This window comes from Cupressus sempervirens, chromosome 5 (genome assembly GCF_028749045.1).
Source record: "Cupressus sempervirens isolate cs-2001-9-10 chromosome 5, ASM2874904v1, whole genome shotgun sequence".
Lineage (NCBI taxonomy): Eukaryota > Viridiplantae > Streptophyta > Pinopsida > Cupressales > Cupressaceae > Cupressus > Cupressus sempervirens.
The window spans coordinates 132,727,989-132,751,137 of record NC_143122.1 but is presented as its reverse complement, the minus strand read 5'-3'; the positions used below and the strand labels follow the sequence as shown (position 1 = coordinate 132,751,137).

At 35.5% G+C, this 23,149-nt stretch overlaps 1 protein-coding gene across 2 annotated transcripts; it reads right to left on the bottom strand.

The window, feature by feature from the left end:
- Window positions 1–245: 245 nt before the first annotated feature.
- Window positions 246–20,368, bottom strand: LOC149554850 (protein SHOU4-like). 2 transcript variants are annotated; one of them, XM_089828864.1, is made up of 4 exons: window positions 19,487–20,368; window positions 7,242–7,397; window positions 5,496–5,707; window positions 246–749 (listed from the first exon to the last, which is right to left on the bottom strand). In XM_089828864.1, the coding sequence occupies exons 1-4, from the start codon at window positions 19,835–19,837 to the stop codon at window positions 557–559; spliced, it is 912 nt and encodes a 303-aa protein (XP_089684990.1). In that variant the 5' UTR covers window positions 19,838–20,368; the 3' UTR covers window positions 246–556. The 2 variants fall into 2 exon arrangements, with proteins under 2 accessions (XP_089684990.1, XP_089684991.1); XM_089828865.1 differs by lacking the exon at window positions 7,242–7,397 and having other exon boundaries at window positions 19,487–20,152.
- Between the last annotated feature and the right edge of the window lie 2,781 nt (window positions 20,369–23,149).

The following is a 23,149-nucleotide window of genomic DNA, read 5'->3' as shown; positions in this document are numbered from 1 at the left end:
CAACCACCAACTTTGAGTATGGAACGCGCCGATGGGCAAACCCAGATGCAAGTTTATACGTGTATTTAACGGGACATATGCCATAACGAAACCATGGCCCCCAAATTTATTACTTACAATTAAAAACCAAAAACATAGTTCAGAAATTTTCAAATTTTACTAGGATATTAAGGTGTATATATTTGTATGTCTATTGGGCAAAAATGTATTATAAATTCTTTGCTACAGAGAAAACAATATGCCTCTTTCTTACAAATTTAATTCTTGTGATAAATGATCGCACACCAGTAAAATTACAACATTGAAAGAATGCTTCATCATGGCTTTTTAAGATTACCTTTTTCTAAGATAACCAAATTACCAACCGGTTTTGGAAGTTACCCAATGTTCAATCCTTCCATAACAGAACCTAAGAAGCATAAGATGCTCTTTCACATTTATTTTAAAAAACCAAAGACGTATCCCTCATGGTAGTGAAAAATGAAAACCACGCAAGGTTTTTTCACTGGTCAAAACTTTCATCTGTACAGGAAAAATCATGCAAGTTTGCTACATGCTACACAGGTTCAGCATTCTGAATTAAAGCATCTTCACATCTCAAAACAATTCCTTCGATGCTTGCAGGTAGAAAAAATTTCAACCACTGGCATCCTGTGGAAATCGGCTCTGTTGGTGGAACAATTGTAATAACATTATCAATATGCCGAATTACACCCATTACACTGATTGTACTTCCTTCCTTGATATATCTGTCAAAGAAACAATGTCATATACCACAGTTATTATAAGCCAGACACATAACTCAACAAATAATTACTTTTAAAAAGCATTCAACAGAAATAACGATCATTTCCTCCCAGCAGAAAAAACCCACTGAATTCATTTGTGACCATAGCATTTGACCATTGGTCCTTCCACACATCATCTAGCTTCTTTTCTTGCAAAAGAGCAAAAACCATTGGTGGGGAACATCACATCATACATCAAATAATGATTGTTTCCTTGCAGTAGGAAAAACCCAATGAATTAATTTGTGACCATAGCATTTGACTATTTATTGGTTCTTCCTCACATTATCTGGCTTCCTTTCTCGCAAAAGAGCACAAACTACTGGTGGTGAACACCATATCATAGATCAAAGACTTGTCTACATCTATTGATTTGTTATGATAAAGATCAAAAGGTGAAATAACAATAAATTGTTATCAGCTTTAATGTGGAAACCATGGTTACCAAAGTTAAAAATCTGGATTTGTACTGGAAGGGATTGAAAACCCCAAAAAGCTGGACTACTGGAACAGATTTGGAAAGCCATGTTCAAAGAAAAGGTGTATATGCGTGTTTACACAACAATTTATTATACAACATAAACCTATGCAAAGTTTGAATCATTAGGCAATGGAGAGCTAATCAGCTAGGATGCAGGTTAGTATAGAGATGAAATTCTAAATTTTTCATGATACTAAAATACCCAGATCAGATTGACCTTCAATACACCTGAAAAATTCCAAATCTAGTGGGATTGAGTAAACATCTGATTCTCTGGTCACTAAGCTACCAATTGCTGAAGCTACTGAGATCATCGTTCATATCATTCACAGAAAAAGTCACCACTGAACTGGTAGATGTCTATCTGCAATCAACATGCTTTAGCTTTGAAGGCACATGCATGGACAATGTCACAAACATAAGGTATAGGGCATAAAATGTGGGTTGGTGATAAAGATCTTAGGGTGATAAAATTGTGCACGGGTATTGTCATCACATAAACTCACCATGAAATCGGAAGCAGACAAACCCCCACAATTGAAATGTCAGTTTTTCAAGTAAACTTTGTAGGGTGCTCTTCAACTCAGATGCCACAACCAATGGTGTCTCTTCAAGCAAATTTATCCAGAGTTTGTGCATAGCCTCATTTGTTGGGGTATACCACACCACAATTAGATGTGGCAATTTACCCAATTTAACATTCAATATTTGTATATTTAAAGTATGTAATGTGTCTCTTAGGAAATCGAAAATGGGTTTCCCCTTAAAGACCCAATGACTTGCCATTTGACTCATCTTTATAAAATGAAGGAAGATGACAACAGTGTGAAAACACACGTTGACCTATACCTGCAAGCAGATTCCCATGCTACAAACACTTGCTACCAATAACCAGACCCTTAAGAAATTGAATTCTAGATGACAATCATATTGAATATGATGAATACCACATTGCAGGTGCCATCAAGTGAAATGGTTACAAAACAAATATATAGAAAACAACTTTTCAAAATGATAAAATGAATGAAAAAAATTCATAACATCCACGAGGCCACAGTAGCCTATGGGACCTACAAGCTAGCACACAGCCCTGGAAAAGAGGCCAAGAACTTAAACAAGCTGTAACCTCTTGATTAAATCTTTTCTTCGATGATGGATTTTGATTATCAGGTTCGCGGTTCTGCCTGCCTGTTTTTCCTCAAATAGGTAATTTAAGCTGTCTTCCTCTAAAATTTCCACATAACCAGATCTGATGTTGTTATAAGCGGGGCACTCCATGATAAAATGATGCTCCATCTCAACCACCTCCATGTCGCAGAATAAGTATGTCGTGTTTTCCCACTATTCTTTATCCACCAGCCATCTACCCGTTTTGCACCTCATAGTGAGAGCTAGTTCTAAGCTGGGCTATGAGCTAGTTCTTAAAAGGAACATCAATACCAAAATGTAACTGAAGGACCTCACAATACAACGTGTTAACACTTGCAGTTAAATGGATATCTAGAGCTCTACCAGGTAATGAACCATGGAAAAATTTAATCAGAAACAATATTAGTAGAGCTCTTCCAAATGAAGGGTCGGCATTGAAGGGTCTTCATCTTTGTGACCTCACTACTGGTCTGGTCGCTGTGAAAGTGGCTAGCTTAGACATTCAAAGCAATTTGGAGAGTATGGATTAGGGTGAGATACTTGATCTCTCAGAATGGAATTGTCACTAATAACAATAAAATATGTGAGGAAAGGTTTTGGTGCAACCTTAAACACAAGGACAAACCCCTTAACATGCTGCAAGGGTGCTGAGCTAGATACCAGGCAGAAGAAGGGATCAAGAAATTGGAAGATGTTATAAATGATTGGCAACTTGTGGAATGGGAGGAACATAGAGCTAAATCCAGCATTCAACAAGCTCAGTGGAGGACTTGCGAGCTCAGGGAGGCTCACAAGTCTCTCTCCCTTCGTAAGCAATGCAACTATGATGATGCCAGATTTATTTCCTTCCAATGGATGCATGGAACTCCTTTCCATTGCATTAAGGCTGAAACCCTCTACTCTTTCCTGGTGGACAATGAAGATAGCTTTCAGCAAATTATTAGCTGCTGGGATTTGAACCATGACTATGTTGTGTGGAGAAAAACTCTTAGCACTATCTGGGAAAGAGTGGTTGAACCAAGGAAGAAACATTTTCTGTGGAGAATGGTTCGCTGCAGGCTCCCTCTCAAGCTTTTGAGTGGAGACTATAACCCTTGCACTATTTGCCAGATCCCTGAGACTCTGTTTCCCTTATTTTTTGACTATATGTTTGCAAAAGAAATCTGGAGGTTATTAGGCTTTTCCATCATTGAGAATTTTCTGTTTCTGAGTTAGTTTTGGTTATATCCTGGGCCTTGGGAATAATTTCACAGTTGTTTTTTGTCTTGTATTTTAATAGAAATTCTTTGGATTATATGGAAGCTTGGAAATGACAATATTTTCAGTGGCAGACCTATAAGTCATACTGAGTACCTCAGAGACTCATAATTTATGACATTGCTATGCAGGTTTCAGTAACTATGAGACTTGGCAGAAAGAAATTTGAGGAGATTTTGCAGGATGGGATGGTAAGAGTTTATAGAAGTGAGATATCACAGGAATATACATGGGGTAGGGGCTCAAAAGAAAGGACACCCTTTGAGTTAGCATTGCAGAACTTGATGGCAGAGCTTACAATTCAAAGAGAGAGGATTTCTGAGGTAGCAATCCCTATTGCCGCTATACCACCTGAACCTGCTGCTGGTAACGATCCCATTCCAGTTGCTGGGAGCAACCTTACACACAGCAGACATGGGATGGTAATGAACTCAAGTGGATAGAGGGACCTGCAGGGTGGGTGGCCTGGGTCAAGAGTGAAGGCAATGACAGTGACCTGGGATGGAATTTATCAGAGAGTTTTTTCTGATTCACTACAGGAACAGCACAGATATTTTTACATTTTTGTTTAGTTTTTGATATATACTGCTATAGATGTTAGCTGCCATGTTGAAAGGTATATGATGTATATATGTATGCCTGTCCTTTTTTTGTAGTAGATTGTGTGAAGAGGATCATATGATGTAACATTTTTTTGCGACAGTCTCATGACTAGAACAGTTCATATGTAATTTGACCCGGTTATATCTAATACAAAAAAAATGTAATTGAACAAAAAGAACAAAGATCAAATGCGGTTTAGACAATATCCAAGATCCTAAAAAAAGGGATTGAAACAAGCTTCTTCATTATCAATGTTTTACAGAAAAGCTCTGATCAATTAAAAAGCAGTTAGACCCTACACAAAAAAGTGGACCATACATGATTGAACACTTTTATGGTAGACCATACATTGGAGAAACTGGAAGATCTATCTGCACCAGGATAAAATAACATTTCAGGTATCTAAGGCATGACTGGGTTGAAGGATCGGTACTAGCAGAACATTCCCTCATAACTGTACATGAAATTTGCCTTGATGAGGCAAAAGTATTGACCAAGGAGGATCACAATACAAAATATTATTCAAGACAGAAATGAAATTGAAAGGCACGCGAATACCATATCAACTGAGATGAGGTTAATAATTGAGAAACATGGATAACCATGATTGAAAACCTTTAAAAGTTCTTGATCACAAGGAGTAAAATAAATTGTTCATAGACAATGACCACACCCGTTAATCTGATATTATAATAACAAAATTTATTGTGATATTAATATCCAGCATTCCACTAGAAGATCCCACAATTGTTAAGATAAATGTAGAAGATGGACCCAAAACGTCAGATATCAAGATGCTAAACACAGCTGATTCCAAAATCAAATATGTGATATCAAAACAATTTCTTCTATTTGTTTCAATATTTTTTCTCAAGCCCTGTGCCTTTAGAAATATCGCTTTTCAAGTTCAACTTCCATTAAATGTATAATTATCAACAATCCTTAAACTGAATGAACTATCTGTAATTCCTAATCATATATTGGCATGCCATTCGCACAAGTGCTTTGACATTCTTCTCAGCATATTCTACCCATGAAAAATAACACTAAACACATTTAGTAAGATCCTGTAGTTCAGAAATCCTTCCAAGCTAATTTTTGCTTATTGATTCATTCAAGGAGATAAACAAATAAATAGAATAATCCAAACGCAAATAAACTAGACTGAAAAAAATGAGAAAATTATGTTATGGTGTCTGCGAAAAATGGTTTCTCACCCTTCTCTGAGACGCATGAAACGATCATCACATGAAAGATTTCTTTCACTCAGCCAATTCATAAGATCAAATGACAACTCTGTTTTCTTCTGGACAATATTGATGATGGTAGTCTCATCAACATATGGGGTAACTTTTGCACCATTGCCAGCTTTGACCAATGCTCTTGTGCCCGACTGCATGTCTGATATGTAGAAATCTGTGACATATCTCTGCCACAATCAATATGATCTGAAAAGTCAAAATAAATACAGGTTTTGACCAACTTCCACTATAATTTCATCTTATTTGGACACCAGAAACAGATCAGAAAGATTAAAGTTGACATCTGAAGAGACTAAAGGATCCTATAGAATTTAGCGAATTCCCATACTAAATATTATGCAGTTACAGACGTGGTGTTATTAATTTTAAAAACAAATTGCAAGAAAGATGCTTGAGTCCACAAGTAAAGATGGGTGTACTAGGTAAAAGACATAAATAATCTTTGCTAATAGAGCATTGTGAGAATTATAACACAAACATATGTTAACATAACTTTGTCTGCTTAAAATAGAATCACAGCTCCTATAATGTTCAATATTTTGAATTTTCTGAATCCTATCAATGTATTTGGTTTTTCATTGAACCATAAGAAAAAAATCAGTATTTTTCCTTTGTATTACACTCAAAATAGTTTGCCTTTGTAATAGTTTGTGAGCTGCGCATCTGTCATACTTTCAATTACTGTGAATTGCATATGTATAGATGACCAACTTGTAATCATGAACTGCTTCAAAACCCACCAAACAACCATGGAATCTTTCAATGAATCAATATTCTCACAAATAGTTTGGAATCTCTATATGGTGACATTTTAATATAATGGCCAACCTCTGTCCTTGCCAAAAGTGAAACTGTACAAAAAGAGTCACAAATAGCAGGTTTTCATAATACAAGACTTTGACAAAATTCATTATCGAAATTGAGATTATTCCAGAGTTTGACCTTCATTACCTAGCTGACAATATCCAATGGTCAGAGCCCAACAAGAACAAAAAATTAACTATTATTCAGTTAACAATTTTGCAATTGATGACAGTGGATATAATGCATTAATCGACTCCCCTCAAAGATATGGAAACAAGAAAGGACTGTTTCAGACCCAAATCAAATTTCTAAAAATACATTGAATATATAACTGAAATTCATTTGTTCAAGCAAGGGGAAGCAAGACTGCATAAAACTTGACGAAAGAGGAATTTGCTCTTTGAGAAATCCAGTACATTGTAAATCCCTTTGGCATACTTGTTTGGTCACATGGCTATCAAAACAGTGGATCCAATTTCAGTGGAACAGAAAAATCAAAGTTGTACAATATCCAAAATGTTTCGAAATTAATATGCTTTGCAGGTAAGTAATTGAAGTTAATTAATTATATATGAGTTATAGATTATAAAAATTAACTAAAGTTCTCAATAACATCATAGAATAACACAAAAAGAAGCATAACAATCAAGCCAACAGCAAGAGAACTTCTAGTATGCACCTCAGATCTAGAAAGTTTATCGTAAGATAACTTGTTTCTGGAACTCAGGAATGTGATGTTGCTTCTGCTGAAACTAGGATTCTGATTTCCATCCATGCTTATGAGCAATCTATGTGCTTTCATATTGAGCTTAGGCTTACATACAAAGAAAAGAAAAAACCATATAGCCTACATGCTTAGCATCCTTATAGTAGCTGTATGTAAAATAGCATACTGACCTCTAAATACGTCAGTTCCCAAGAAAACTGCCAATGCTTAGGGTTTATAGAATTCACTTTCCATCCCCTGTATTCGTGAAGGCCTGTTGATGTGTATATGCATCTAGAAATTTTTTCATACGATGATTCAAGAGGAATACTTCCACAGCTGACAACCTGAACCAGGCTAAAGACAATAGTCAGCTGGCATTATGGCATTTTGTAACAATCGACTCTTAATTCATGATTGCTACTCAAAAGAAACTAGGCTATAATATTTCATATATAAGAAAAAAATACTCAATGCACAATGTCTTACAAAGCCAAACTTTCATCCTGAAGATAAACAGCTAAAGTGGTTAGACTTATACTAGTGTGAAATAGAAAAAAAAAATCAAAAATGCAACAAAGCTTGTGACACAAAAAAGCAACTTGGTATTTGCATTCATATAGAATGCATGTGAAATATTAAAAATGAAATATGTTAAATAGTTATATTTTGGATCCAAAGCACTCAACTCTGTGACGTTATGCAGATTTGAAATGTAGGAAGTGATAACAATTTGACAAATGAAATATTATGAAATGCGCTTATATTTAATTATGCTTAATAAGGCTTGCATGCCATGATTTTTGAACAAGGGAACATTCTTCTATGGTTACATAGTTTCAGAAGGCTTAGGAACATGAGATCTAAATTTATAAAATTATGACTGACACAATTAAACTGAATCCCCTCACCTTCAGTGATCATGGATAGATCTATAAGCAGTTTGTGTTTACATTTAGGTTGCACCAATGGCTGAGTTGATGGATGTTTCTTGCTTTCGAACTATAATACTAAGCTCTTGCAGTTTCAGACCCATTGTAGGACCAAATGGTTCCAATTCAGGAGTGAAGTCTACTTTGCAGATGGGACTAGCGCACAGCACTTCACCCATGTGCCACAAGGTGCTCAGAGTAGTAAAGCCAAGTCATGCCAAGAAGGAAGCCAAGGCGGTAGGGCCATGACCTAGCCATCCCAGGACATGCCTAGCCACTCCCAAACTCACTTACAAGCACAAGCAATTTTGAAAATTAGAACTCTCTGAAAACATTAAAAAGTAAATGTAAATAACATAAAATGACCCTAAAATGTGATTGGCAACTCTAGAAGGGATAATAGATAGTTGATATTCATCCATTTCACATTTACACAAAACAAAAAGAACCAACATCATTCCGAATTGCCATTTTTGGCATTTGTGATGCTTCTGCTGTTATTCTTAAATCATAAATGTGAAGGATTGCAAACGTGTCAAACATGTTTGCTAAATGAAATGGTAGGGAACCAGCTTGCACAAAGGATATTTATCAGTCAAAGGTAGATACTCAATAGAATTCTTTCAATTTTCTGAACAAATGACATTTTTTCAAAAACAATACAATTTTTTACTTTATTACAAAATATTAAAAAAATTAATATGGTTTTTTATTGGTGCCAAAGATGTTAGCTAAGTGAAAAGGTAGGGAACCAGCTTGCACAAAGGATATTCATCAATCAGAAGTAGATGCTCTATAAAATTCTTTCAATCATTTGAAGAATTGTCATTTTTCAACAACAAAGAAAACACAACTTTTAATTTATTTATAAAAATTGAATATTTTTTATATTGTTTTTTTTAATGCTTATATGTATTGTTGGGTAGTTCTTTGGCTGCATTTCTGTTGCCTCTTAATTTATTTATTTTCCAAGTTTGTCTACTCTATGATTACATTAAAAATATATATAGTCAACTTATAGCAATTTATCGAAAATATAAGCAGATTTAGGTTCAATGGACACACAAGCAATTAGACAATTCAAATATGATCAAGCATCACTTCTATGATGGAAATAAAATCATATGATTGAACAACTTCCAAGAGGTGGGGCTTTTCTTTGGCATCATAGTCACTACTAGGTCAAGTACAACAGCTCATGTTGAGAATATTGTTCAAAAACTTATATCCATGAAATCTAGCAATCCAAAATTTTGATTCAAACAAGAGACTCAACAAAAGTTTGACAAAAACTCAGCAATGACTCGACAAAAAAAGGAGCATAATTACACAAATAAATAGAATCTAATGCATCTAGAGAATACATAAGTTTATTTTAATCATCAGTTTATGAATATTACATGTCATATTACCCTCAAATCAATAAATGGTATACTTCCATAGAGTCTCAGAACAAGGGGACCAAGGATTTGGATGTGGAAAGACATACTAAGAGTATGTAAGCAACACCCACAACACATTCGTGCAAAGTGCTATATTTCTAAGTTACCGATGCATCTAGGATGGAGGGGAATGCGGATGCTGGTGTGTTCAGGTGCGCGGATGCAAGAGGATGCACGGGGGGTGCTGTCAAGAAGCACTTTCTTCTCCTGCGGATGCGCATGGGGTGCTTGGGAGAGCATCCAGAGAGCATCCGGATGCTTTGAGCGGCCAATCACTTAAGTGACTTAATAAAACATGTGCTTTATATTTTTATTTTTATTTTTTGCTCCTATTTGCCTCACAACCCTAAACAGCCCTAAAAGAGGCCATTCATTGCCCACTCTTCCCATTTTGTTTGCAGCTGGCCTCTCTTCTGATTTGTTCTCCATTGCGGCATTCTGAAAACAAGGTCATTAGTTTTGAAGAGGATCATTCGGAGGGTGTCTATTGAGCTTCGACAAAGGACGATTATGCATCTAAGGTACGCATTCGATCCATTTCATTAACTTTTTTAGTGATTTTTTTAGATCTTCATGAATTTTTCAAGTTTAGAAGAATTTTTTCAAGGTTTTTCGTTTTTTTTTTTTTTAAGAAATGAAGGAATAAGTGTAGCCATCTTTTTTAAGTATTTTTGTATTGCATATTTGCGCTTCTATGTAATGTTTTTAGTCTTTTTAAACAATTCTAAGTTAATTTTTTCTATTTTCTTATTAGATTCATAGTTTCTATTGTGCAAGAATGGCCACTACTGATAGTCAAAGCTCAGCAATAGTGCAAGAACGAAGTGATAACTTCAATATTGTGGCATCTCCATTATGGAGACACACCACAAGATCATCACAAGTTTCCGAAGGTGGGTCATACATTTAGAGATGGAATGTATGTCATAGTAAACCATTCAACAGCTCATATTCTCAAGTCAAAGCTCATTTTATGGGCCCTACTGGTAAAGGAATAGCATTGTGCAAGGGAAGTAAAGATGGAAAAAGGTTGAGAGATGCACAGTTAGCCGGATTCATAAAAGAAGAGGTTGCTGATCGAAGAGGTCGCTGATTGTTTAGTGAGCAAATCAAAAACAAGTTTGTACAAACCTTCATCTACAAAGAACAAAGTGAATGTGCCCACCGGTCAATGTTGCATCCTCTAAACATCCATTCTTGGAAGTAGGAGAGGAGGATGAAGTAGAAGTTATTACCCGCAAAGGAGGTACGTTGGGTCAAGCATATCAAATGTGATATCAAAACCTTTTGAGTACTTGGGTTAATATCATTGATATTGTCGGAAGCCAATACTCTTGATATCATATGTGATATCAAACCTTATTTGAGTACTTGGTGAATATCATGTGTTGATATTCTGGAAGACCAATACTCATGATATCAAATGCGATATCATATGGTGGAAAACTTTTGAGCTATCAAATGAGATATCCTTAAAACTTGTCATTCCCAATACTACAATGGTGTAAAATCTGTCTTGTGTTTATCCTCCCTAATCAAGAAGGAGCGTTGATGTTTGATAGCTTCTGTCAGATAAACATATATATAATTATATGAGATATAATTGAGATATAAATATATGAGAGAAATTAATATAATATATATATAAATGATTAAATATATTATTATATTAATTATTTGATTAACGAATAGACATGTCCCATGAAGGGACACGTCTATTCATTGCCTATTCTCAATATAAATCTAAGAAGATGTTGCATTTGGAACACACATACTAAATACAATGGCAGTGCTTAATACATTTGCAGCAGATCCTCGGAAAACTAACACATATCACATCATAAAACTGAGTGAGAGTAAATGATTAAGAAGGAACCTTGAGGTTGTCTCATTTGATCACAAAATCCAAATATATTTAGCATGCGAGCACCCTTATTCAAGAGAGAGTTGGAGACTTGGTGTTTCATCTTGAGATATTACATATTCGATTTTGAATGTTGTAGTGGAACAAAACTCACATTAACAATACTATGGGTAAGGAAAATTAAAATCCCATCTTTTTGCAAAGAAGGGATCAAGGATGCCACCTATATGAGCTTCTCCAACAACCCACATTCTTTCTCGGAGAACACATTTATCCAAGAAGAGGATTCCTCTCTTTTTTTCAACAAAAAAGCCCATTGAATAACGTATTTCCAAAGCAAGGAACAATATAGATGAATGCATTACACATAGCATTTATGTCAGTGGTCTTCCTTTCAACCTAATGAGATCACAATATCAATAGGAAATGATGATGGAAAACAATCAAATACCCTCTAGTTACACAAGTTGGGATATGAGAAGTTGTGTATCACCTTATTAGCAAACTGAAAATATGTGGTAGCATCACAGAGACTATTTAGGAATACATGAGTTGAAAAAAAAGTGTAAACCATTTCTAATGAATGAAAAGATTTGAAAAACCAATCTTTAATAAATGTCATTGCAATGTCCTTTAAAGGGCTAATGGTCTTGAAGGTGGCTAAGTTGAAACAAGGGTGTACACCATTTCTAGTGAATGAAACAACTGCAAGAAACAATCTTTAATAAATGTCATTACAATGTCCTCTAAAGGGCTAATGGTTTTGAAAGTGGTTGATTGTGAAGGGCAAATCAAAGATGTAAATTTCGTTTCGAACATCCTCAATGAATCCTTGAAGATGGTGATTGTTGATATTTGTGTCCCTGTAGTAAGAGAAAATGCAAAAAATTGCAATATGACAAGTGCTTTGGTTGAGGAAAGGTACAAACAAATTTATTTGACACCTTGTATGTCCCCTCGCTCAACTTGAAGATGGAAAAGCCCAGTATGCACCCGGGTCAAAAACCTCACCCACCAGGTGCACATACGTCCTTGGTGCAGGTACTTCACACACCCTGAGTACCCCTACTACAGCCATAACATTGTCACACTGCAGCAGCACCAATGGGAGCACCCTAGTGGGACGAGGAGAACACTTGACGTGTTGCATTAAAAGTATTTTTGTTTTTTTTAAATTGCTTTTGTTTTTATTTGTTTTTTAAGCATGGGAACTTTTTTTATTCATATTTGAACAACAAATTTTGAATCTTTCATCTTTGTCATTTGATAATTTGATAGTCAATGGTTGTATTACATGGTATATCGTACTATGTACAGTTTATATTTTCATTTATCATTATCATTATTATGTTCAAAAGTTCTAATATTATAATTTTACCAAGTTCAATGGTCATTGGTAATGGTTGTGAAGTTTCAAGTTTGAACTTATGGTTCGCGAATCGCTTATCAATTTTCTATATTCAACTATATTTGGTACGTTATATTTAAGTATAATTTCATAATTAACATTTTCACTCAAATATGTATACTATGCAACCTTCCCCCCTTTTCACACCCTGTCGCCGCACCCCCACCATCCCCAAATTGAGACCTTTTTTTATTCCGCACTCGAAACTTGTCCCAACGTCCCCCGCATCGGTGTAACGCTGCATAAACCTAGATAGTGTAGGCGAAAGAAGTATACATTAAGGGAGAGAAGATTAAAATGTTCATGAAAAAAATATTATGTATCACAAGGCATCTACAAGAGCTCCACTTAAGTGTTAAGAAATTTTGAATTTAATTTATGAAATTTTTTAACTTCAATTTGTTATTAACCAAGGTTAACAAGGGACGCATCCCCAAGCCTATTCAACCTATCCCAAAAATGGAGGCATCTGAAGAACACCATTGGGATGTCCCTTGGTTGTCTCATAGCATGATTGAGTTTATATAACTGGTTTGACTTTTAAGTTATTAACACAAATGTTATATGTTGAGGCTCTACATTGTATATCTTCATGTGTTGTGCATGTTTATGTTATAAAATTATTAGTGCAAAAAAATTACAAAGATTGACACATAACCACATAGATTTACATAAAAAGATATGGTAAAATTATACAAGGAAAAATGCCACGAGCAAATGTCTTTTTTTATATTATTTCTGATTAATTTACACAATTACAACAATCCCTTAAAAATGTAAAGAAAACATTTCTTTGAGTAGCATATCACAGCCAAGATGTAAAGTCTTGGTTAAAGACAACTTACTAAATATAGTAGGTATGACTTACACAAACATATTTTAACACATTCAAAAATTATTGTTTATAGTAAGTTTCCTTGCAAAACTTTCTATTTATAGTAAGTCTCAAAAACTTGTGCCTCTAGCAAGATGCCTATTGGCGTACTAGATGCGATTCATGATGACTATCCATCACTACTAGAATAACATACTACCGTTGTGCCCCGTGATGACTTCACCTTCTGACAATTTGTATATAAATTATCGAAATTTCCATTTTATTTTTTTCTATAATTTATATAGTCATCCGAAAAAGGTGCTTGAAAAATCAATGACAAGGAAACACGTTCCTCCATCCTAGAAATGTAGGCAACATAGTTATTAACTTATTTATTTACATTGCATTAGGTTGATGAGATCCATACACATCACACAAGCATTTTAAAGCAGCAAGAGGCATATCAGTGTCATTGTTAGTTATGACCAAAGGAGCATGTCGAGATAGTAAACTTTACAAAGGGCATAAACAATCAAATTGTTAATCTTGGATGATAATTGATGGACTCGTGTGAACCAAAACTTTAGTTTTATTGAGCACATTATGAGTATGATCAAGGATGTTAATATAGATCAGTCATCTCCAAGAATAATATGTTGCAATGGTCACTTAATTACACCCAATCTACCTGTAGCTGGAAATGCGTCCAAGCTATCGTTAACGAGTTGATAGAAATGAATTCCAAAGGCCAAACCCCAAGGGAATGACGACTAAAATGTCACAAGAGAGGATGATCCTCTAATGCCAAGAACAGATCTGTAACTCACACATCCAAGTTCTTATCAAATGCAATTCAAAATAATCAGATACTAAACAATGAGGCTCTCACCCCTATTTATTATTTTCCTTCACCCTTCTAGAAGGAAATAAAATATTAATGAACTACATTCTCTAGAAGCGTCCCCATTTCCAATAATTAATGCACTCTCTAGAAGATTCTCCCTTGCAATACAATAATCAATTGTGCTTAAATTACTAGAAGCTTCCCCTTTCCAATAATTAATGCACTCTCTAGAGGCTTCTCCCTTGCAATACAATAATTAATTGTGCTTCTAGAAATTAAATTAATTAAATATAAAGTCATCTTTTAATTTTAATTTATTTAATGACTTTATAAGAAATTAATTTAATCAATTTCTCCTTATTTCTCCAATTAGCCTTTGGAGAATGTAAAGACTAAGAACTCTACTGAGTTGCTAAAAGATGGGGACATTACAGTCCGCCCTCCTTAAAATTGCTTGTCCTCAAGCAATCCAGCAACACAATGAACTCCAACCTCCACCTAGATCCCAAATGAAGTAGTATGTGACATCCCTATGGACATTAAACCAACTGCAAACCAACATCATCGAGACCAACCACATGTCCTACAGCCTAGCAACCAAAACTTGTGCTAATGTTGTAGAAGTCAGAATGTCACCAGAAGGCAACTCCGTAGAAGATCTATGAAACCTCTTCTTCCTTGTATCCGCCCACATAATATATATTGGACTGAAATCTTGATCATCACCAACATGCATTGAAAAAGATGTAGCTACAGGCGAACCATATGCACTCATGCCAACTGTATCAACAATAGGTGTAGAAATATGTGGACATAGGAACAACACTAACTGCCCCAACAAAAAACTGAATTGGATCTGTAGTTGATGAAAACTCATAATCATCAACATGTGCGCCATCATTAGAACACAAATCAACAATTGCATGCATACTGCTAAACTCCTCGTTGGATGGTTCAACTAACACAAAAGTGGCTACTGATATGACCGTAGCCTCACATTCTCATAATCCCACTATTGCTACATCACCATCCCCTGACAAAGTCTCATATGTGGACTTCTAACTCTACACACATGACTCAACACCAAATTGTGAATCAATAATACTAGAGCGTAAAGCCACATCTACTAACTCCGCTGAAACACCCACATCACCAACATCATAGTTGCATGGCTCTATACGTGTCTCGTTCCAATTGTTGCCATGTCCATTATTACTAATAATGTTATTCTCAGAACCATTATTGTCGCCTCGGCCTCTATTATCATTGCCCCTATTGCTGTCATTTCCCCCATTGTTATTTTTTCCATTGTTGGCATCACCTGGATTAATATTGATGCCCATCTGTCTAGCCATAAGCTACAACATCATATCCATTCACCTATTATGCTCCTATTGCATACATTGCCCCTCCTCTAATGTATCCAGTAACCGTCTAAACATTACATTCTCTTAATCTGGACCGGTATTTCTGCCTCCACCTAATCCTATATTCCTGTCATCTCGGTCACCCATACTGCTGTCTTGTTCAAAGAATATCTCCTCTATGTCTGTATGACTGGATTGTATGTCCCCCTGCATGGATGAACTAGATTGTTCGCTCTGCAAGTCTAAACTCCTACTTTGTCTTGCTCTGGTATTGTGGAAATTATAAAGCCCTTGTCGCATGCTCAAGCATAAATGCTTAAGACCTCCACAGGATGGCAGGACTTATAGCTTTGATACCACTATAATGGTCACCTAATTACACCCAATCTACCTATAGTTGGAAACGCGTCCAAGCTGCCTATTAATGAGTTGATACCAATGAATTCCAAAGGCCAAACTCCAAGGGAATGATGTCTAAAATGTCACAAGAGAGGATAGACATCCTCTAATGCCAAGAACAGATCTATAACTCACACATCCAAGTTCTTATCAAATGCAATTCACAATAATCGGATACTAAACATGAGGCTCTCACCCCTATTTATTCTTTTCCTTCACTCTTCTAGAAGGAAATAAAATATTAACTAACTGCATTCTCTAAAAGCTTCCCCCTTTCCAATAATTAATGCACTCTCTAGAAGATTCTCCCTTGCAATACAATAATTAATTGTGAAAATCACTAGAAGCTTCCCCTTTCCAATAATTAATGCACTCTCTAGAAGCTTCTAGAAAATTAAATTATTAGAGGCTTCCCCCTTTCCAATAATTAATGCACTCTCTAGAAGCTTCTTCCTTGCAATACAATAATTAATTGTGCTTTTAGAAAATTAAATTAATTAAATATAAAGTCATATTTTTATTTTTATTTATTTAATAACTTTATAAGAAATTAATTTAATCAATTTATTTCTCCACTTAGCCTTTGGAGAACGTAAAGGCTAAGAACTCCACTGAGTTGCTAAAAAGATGGGGACATTACATATGTTGTGATATCATAGACTCCATAGTAGAAAAATAAGGGCCACAATAGCAAAAAAAGGAATATTATCCTAGAAATACATTTTTAAAGGGTGAAAAAAATCAATGTTGACCACCAAAACAAGATGATCACACTCTTGCATCTTTTTGAATTTGCATTGGGGCCCAGCAATTACCAAATGAAAATAGTTTCTTTGCTCGAGAAAAACAGCACGATACAGAGGCAATGAAGTTGTTAAAGAGGATGCCATAAATGGCGGTACCCCATTGACAAGTTTATATGTTCTTCCAACCTCTTACAATCAAAATTCTATCACAAGTAAGCATTTTCCTTCCTATCACTCCTTCACAAATTTAAGTTGTACTGACTTCACTCTACTATCAATAGATTGCAAGTTCTTTGGATAAGTGGAATCAAAGTATATACTATTTTATCCATTCAGTTGAGAACAATCAGTTTGTTGAGAAAAAAAATTAAAAGATTTGGTCTATATCAATTCCAACTTGTCCCTTTTATTACATAAGATAATTGACCACAAGCAAGGTGCAAAGATGCATCGGGATGCAACATCTAAGTGTGCCAACTTGAAAGCATCCGCTTTAGAGCTTATTCACTTAAAATGATGATGAGGCATCTACACATGAGGTAGCTAGTGAAGGTGGCACTTGGTTGCTTTTGATTCAAATGAAATTGAATAAGGTAATAATTTGGATTTGAATGCTTTGTTGGAGAGCAAGATGCAGATTTTTTTATTGTCTTTACTGTTTTCACATTTTGTAATGCCTATGCATTTATCATATTAAAAAGAACTATCAATTACTTTAATCACTAACAAGTATAGAAGTATCAAATATGGTTAATGGGCCCTTGGTCTACTGGTGAAGTAGAATGGTTCCAAATGAGCCCACCTGGGATCAAGTCTTGCTGAATGCAAAGCTCCAACATCCTAAAGGATGTGGCCGGGATCGTCCCCTAGGTGATTTTTGCAGAATAGATACCCCTCAGTCCTTGGCTCTAGGTCGAAGAGGTTTCAGCCTATAGGCTCATGCTCCCTATCAGGTAGGAAAAATTCTCCGTGATGGCCCTTGCTGGGGCTAGGTTGTTCGCAGGCTTCATGCCTCTGCTGGGCAGCCCTGCTCTCAGGTCTGAACCTCCATAAAGAACAAAAGTATCAAATATTAAACGTATCTGTATAGTGTATACTTTTAGCGTCAAGTATCAAATGTAATTTTGGTTCTACATACCATATTGTTTTTTAATTATATATATCTGGTTATATCCATACCAAGGGAATAATTAACATATCAGCATACCCAAACCCCGAACCTTTACCAATGGCCAGGACCAGCAACTTAGCATTAATAGCATTACTGTGTATGCTGAATGCTCAGGTAGTACCACACAAATACTAGTATTAGTAGACTCATAGTAAGCAGTATACATAAAATACTACTAAGAAAACTATAGCCAAACACAATGAATGATAGATTTCACTGTCATTATGCTGATAAGATGATTATCGTTCTGATCTGGCCAGCTGCTTCAGGTCCAAATGTTAGCGCGTGAGTAAATAAGAGAAAGAATACAACCATTCACATCAATGATATGCTTACAAAAAATAGAAATAGATATATATTCTAATTCTATCGAAAACGAAGTTAATAATGGAAGAGAGGGGATTCATATTTATAAAGCAGGTAAATCAATGTCACCTGCCATGAATGATGACAGCCAGGTACACGTCCCGAATGGATATGTGACCTTTTGCCAAGAGTTTGGTAGGTGTTCAGCAAAGAGGAGGATCCAACAGGGACAAAAAAGACGCGTTTCAAAATGTCCTATTCCAGGAGAAGTCTATCATATTGTTCTCTAAAACCATCCTGCCATTTGAGCAGAGATGCGATCACTGGGACTTCACTGTTTGAAAGTGTGAGGCGATTCCTCTGCAACTGGTGGCCTGTGACAGCTACTGTATAACCACAACAGCAGAATTCATCTATAGCAGCTTTGAATTGGATTATCTCAATAAACATATGTTCATGTGAGGAGGCTACCACTATTATTCCATTATCTAGAGAGTTCTCTGCAGCTACGTTTTGATTGAAAATTATACCCGGGGCTTGAACCCGGCTTTATCCATTTGGGTAGACCACGCCAAGAATTATCTGCGGTTGTTTACCCAACTAAACATCCAGCATTTGTCCATATGAGCATTTAACATGTCTCGACACTCAACTATGAAAGCCCTGTGCTCATCCCATTTGACAGTAAAAAAGAGTCTTGATCTCCAAATGCAGGGCAGCAAATATTAACTTTGTAACACTCGGTAGCAACTGAAAATTGGGGCCAGAGGTTTGACTGCTCAAAAATGTTCACAAATTGAGGAAGCGTGTTTACGAAATGACAGATTCTCGACAGAAAAAAAATTTCATGGGTGAATTAGTGTAGTGGAAGTTTCATGTAGCGTGGACAACCATTTGAAGCCTAAGTATCGCCAGTTAAAATGAAAATGGGTAGTATCTTTATACAGAAAAGCTCGTCGACCCCCACACCCCCACCAAATACTAATAATAATAATAATAATTTTTAGCAGTGTTCTGTTTAGATTCTCTGAATCAAATGTCCATATTGACTTTTCTTTAAACAAAATAGATCATTTCAGTAGCATACCGAGATCAAATTGCAATGTGTGCATGGTATTAATTAAAAATGCTTATACTTACCCCAGTGACCTTCACAAACTGACCATCCCTCGCTTTCTCCAGCTCTGAATCGGAATAACCCGATAAAAATGCAACTCCTGCACTACTTCCTCTACAAGCATTCCACATCAAAATCCCCACAACAGCTCCAAACAAACCCATCAGAACAAACAACAGTATACCATTATGAACTGCCACCAGAATAAACGCGCCCACAACAAACCCTATCACAAACAATGGAACCACCACCCCAATCACAACCCTAAAACCAGTCCTGTTGTAACTCTCAGAATGACCCTCATATTTTAAATGGGTAACACACTGCGTGTCCTCTTTGGGGTCTACTTCTTTCTTTGAAGAAATGTTCTCCATCTGCTATACTTTCAACCCAAAGCAAAACCCACAACCATTTATCTCGGCTCACAAAACTCTCATATTATCTGCATCTGTTTTTTGCCGTGGCGTTGTGCTGAATATGTACTCCATTGTTATCTATACATTCTACCAAACTAGAAAAAATAAAAAGAATTTGGGAATAAGTTGTACCGTGTACTACTTCGTGTATCAGAAACAAAATAGGAAAAATAAGAGGAGGATATACACGACTGTGTATATACCCACTTACTATGACACAGTATTGTGTATTTGAATATCCGATGAGTATATACAAGTACAGAAAGGTTGTTGACTGCTAATGGCAATACCATCGACGTTAAAGCACGATTTTTTTTCTCGCGAACTTCATATAGCAAGCAGAAGATTAGCAGATATTTATCGTAACTTTGAAATTCATCAGCTTTTTGCCGGATTTTCCCTGGTATGGCCCCCGAATTGAACACCTATTGGAGAATGTGCTTTACTATGTTCGATAAGAGGCGATGTTGGCGGAAATTGTGGGAATCATTTCAAAATTATATTTCGAAGGGGAGATTTTTCAGACAAAAAGGCGGAGCTACTGTTGTGCCGTTGGGTTTTGAAAACGCCAATATTTATTAAAGCACTTCTAAGAAAATTAGTGAATCATCAGAGTTTTTTATTTACGAATAATTTATTTATATTTAATTCTTTTGAATTTTGAATTTTTTTAATGAATTTCATTAGAAATAAATCTCAAATATAATAAATCGTGCAAATAAGCTAAGTTATTGTTTTAAAACATATATTTTTAAAAATTTCAAATTAATCAAGTAAATTTCTAAGTTTGTAAAAGGATTTTAATTTAACATTAAAATATAATAAATAATATTAAAATGTATAGGGTTCACCTTATAGTGCAACAGTTGCAAAGTCATGTTATTATGGTGGTTCTATGTTCGAAATGCTACTAGTCTTAAATCTTTCACATTTACGTGCAAGTAAATAGGAGACTTTTTAAAATGATGCTTGATCGGTCAATGGTGTTGATTGGTACTATTCAGAGTTCCAAGTGAGCATGTTCTTCTTTCAATTGTTGCCCTTATTCGATTGGTGCACTTGACAGCGTTTGTTGGTCGTGCAAGAGTCTGTGCGAATTGTCAACCTAGTCAGTCAACTAGTAGTTGCCTTGCCCACATGTTCATGCCAATAGTTTTTGAGGTCAATTGGGAGGTATAAGGGATCATGTTGGGAAAAGTGACAAGAGATGTTTTTGTTAGTTATGAGGGGATTTTTGTCGGAGTTATAAGGTGTATGACTAACAACTTCGGAGAGATAAGGGTTATCATTGATGGGTTTGTGGTGTACGCATGAGTAGGTTTAAAGGGGATGTCTAACCACAAAAACATGTTACTTACCATTGGATAGGTGTTAAGGCCTCGAATCTAATATAGTAAAGAGATTGTAACAGGGTGATAAAATAGATAGAATTATGGATCAAACATGAGGATTAGGTCCCTCAAATTTGTGGCCTCACTAGTTCATAGCTATAGTCAAAAGCAATTACCAAGAAAAAAAAAATTTTAAACTCTTAAAGCATATATTACAAACTAATATTATAAATTACTAGGCATGTGAATAGGCATGGATGGGTGAATCTATCATTTCAAGGGAAGGGATCAAATAGAAAATATTGGAGGAGGGTTGGTGGAAAGTCATTTTGATGGTGTCTCCAAAGGTAATCTAGGTCCCTCGGGTGTAGAAATAACAATCAGAGACTAGAATGGTAATGTAATTGCATGTGGGGGGAAGAGATTGGTTAATGGGACCAAAAACATTATAGAAGATGAAGCGGCTTTGTTAGCAATTAGAATAGTGAAGGAGCTTAGTGTTAACAAATTTCATGTTGAAGGCAAAACACAAATTATTGTGCAAGCAATTACCAGAGGGAGCATACAAGCATGGCACCTTCAAAATTATATAGACTTTATTATTGGAGGTCTTCTTTCACTTGAATATTTTAATATGTGAGGTGAATACATTAACCTAACACTTCTCACCAATTATATATTGAGTACAAGAAAAAGAGGGGCTTTCAAACATAACTCTCAATGTAATCCAAGTTAGATTAAAAAAAACTAAATAGATAAAGGGGTGCCAATATTAAACCCAAATTATATCAAGAAAGTAAGCAAGAACATATTATTTCATGCAATGTAAATTCATTAAATATGTGCAATTTAAATATGAAATTGAACTAATTAATTTAACAAGAAGTGTAAGATAGATTTGGGTGCTAAATATATGTGATCAACCTAATTGGGATATGAAAATAGGTCTAAAGTAAAAAGGTGAAATGAATGATTAAGTGCTTACCTCAAAATGTACAAGGTAATATGACCTTTCACTCTAAAAATTGTAAATCTAAACCTATGACTAGACTTCTGACTCCAAATATATGATCATGACAGAAAACTCATAAAATCTTATTTTTCTCATACCTGTAGGAATAGGTCGACTTAGAGGTAAAGTGTCTGAACATTTTATGGAAAGATGGACGTGTTCCTGAGACATAGTAGCAAAGTTGACTAAACTTCTTTGGAAGAGTCTCAATGAGTAGTTTTTGTATCTACAACCACAACTGTGATATCCTGCTTCTACGCACCGTAAAACTTAGTTTTTTTTTTGGTTTAATGAGGGATTGTATTGGTCAAGTCATAGATTGAGGAATCAACCTTAAAATTGAGATGTAAGATATGAAAGGAAGTAGGACAAATATAAATATTCACCTTGCTTGAAGAAACCCTTGTCAATATGGATCTTGTAATGCTCATATTTTGTCAATGTTTAATTTGCAAAGAAGGATGTAGGAAACCTCCACATATCCAATGGGTCTACCAAAACCATATCATGGAGTCATAGATGTAAATGTGCATTAACGATTAATATGATAAATTCCTCAATCTAAATCTCCTCCCTCGGTGGCCAACAAAATGTGAAATTTTGAAGAGAAAATACTCACAAAGAATCCTTGAACCTTGAATTCTTGGAAATGTCTTAAAGTGCTTTGATTTCAAGTGGATGTTCTTTGATCTCTAATTATATCCCTTGATTGTGGAAATGAGGTTCCTGGGTTTCCTTTTATACTAGTTTTCATGCACAAAATAAATCAAGGTGATCGACTCACCCAATTTTTGAATTTGCAACCTCGAGACTAAAGTGGCCCCGAGAACTAAAGTCCCCAAGGAATAGGCCAACTTGGGTTCCCTATTCTAGAATAGGTCAACCTAGGTTGACCTTATCTATAATATATCAACTTGGATTGACATA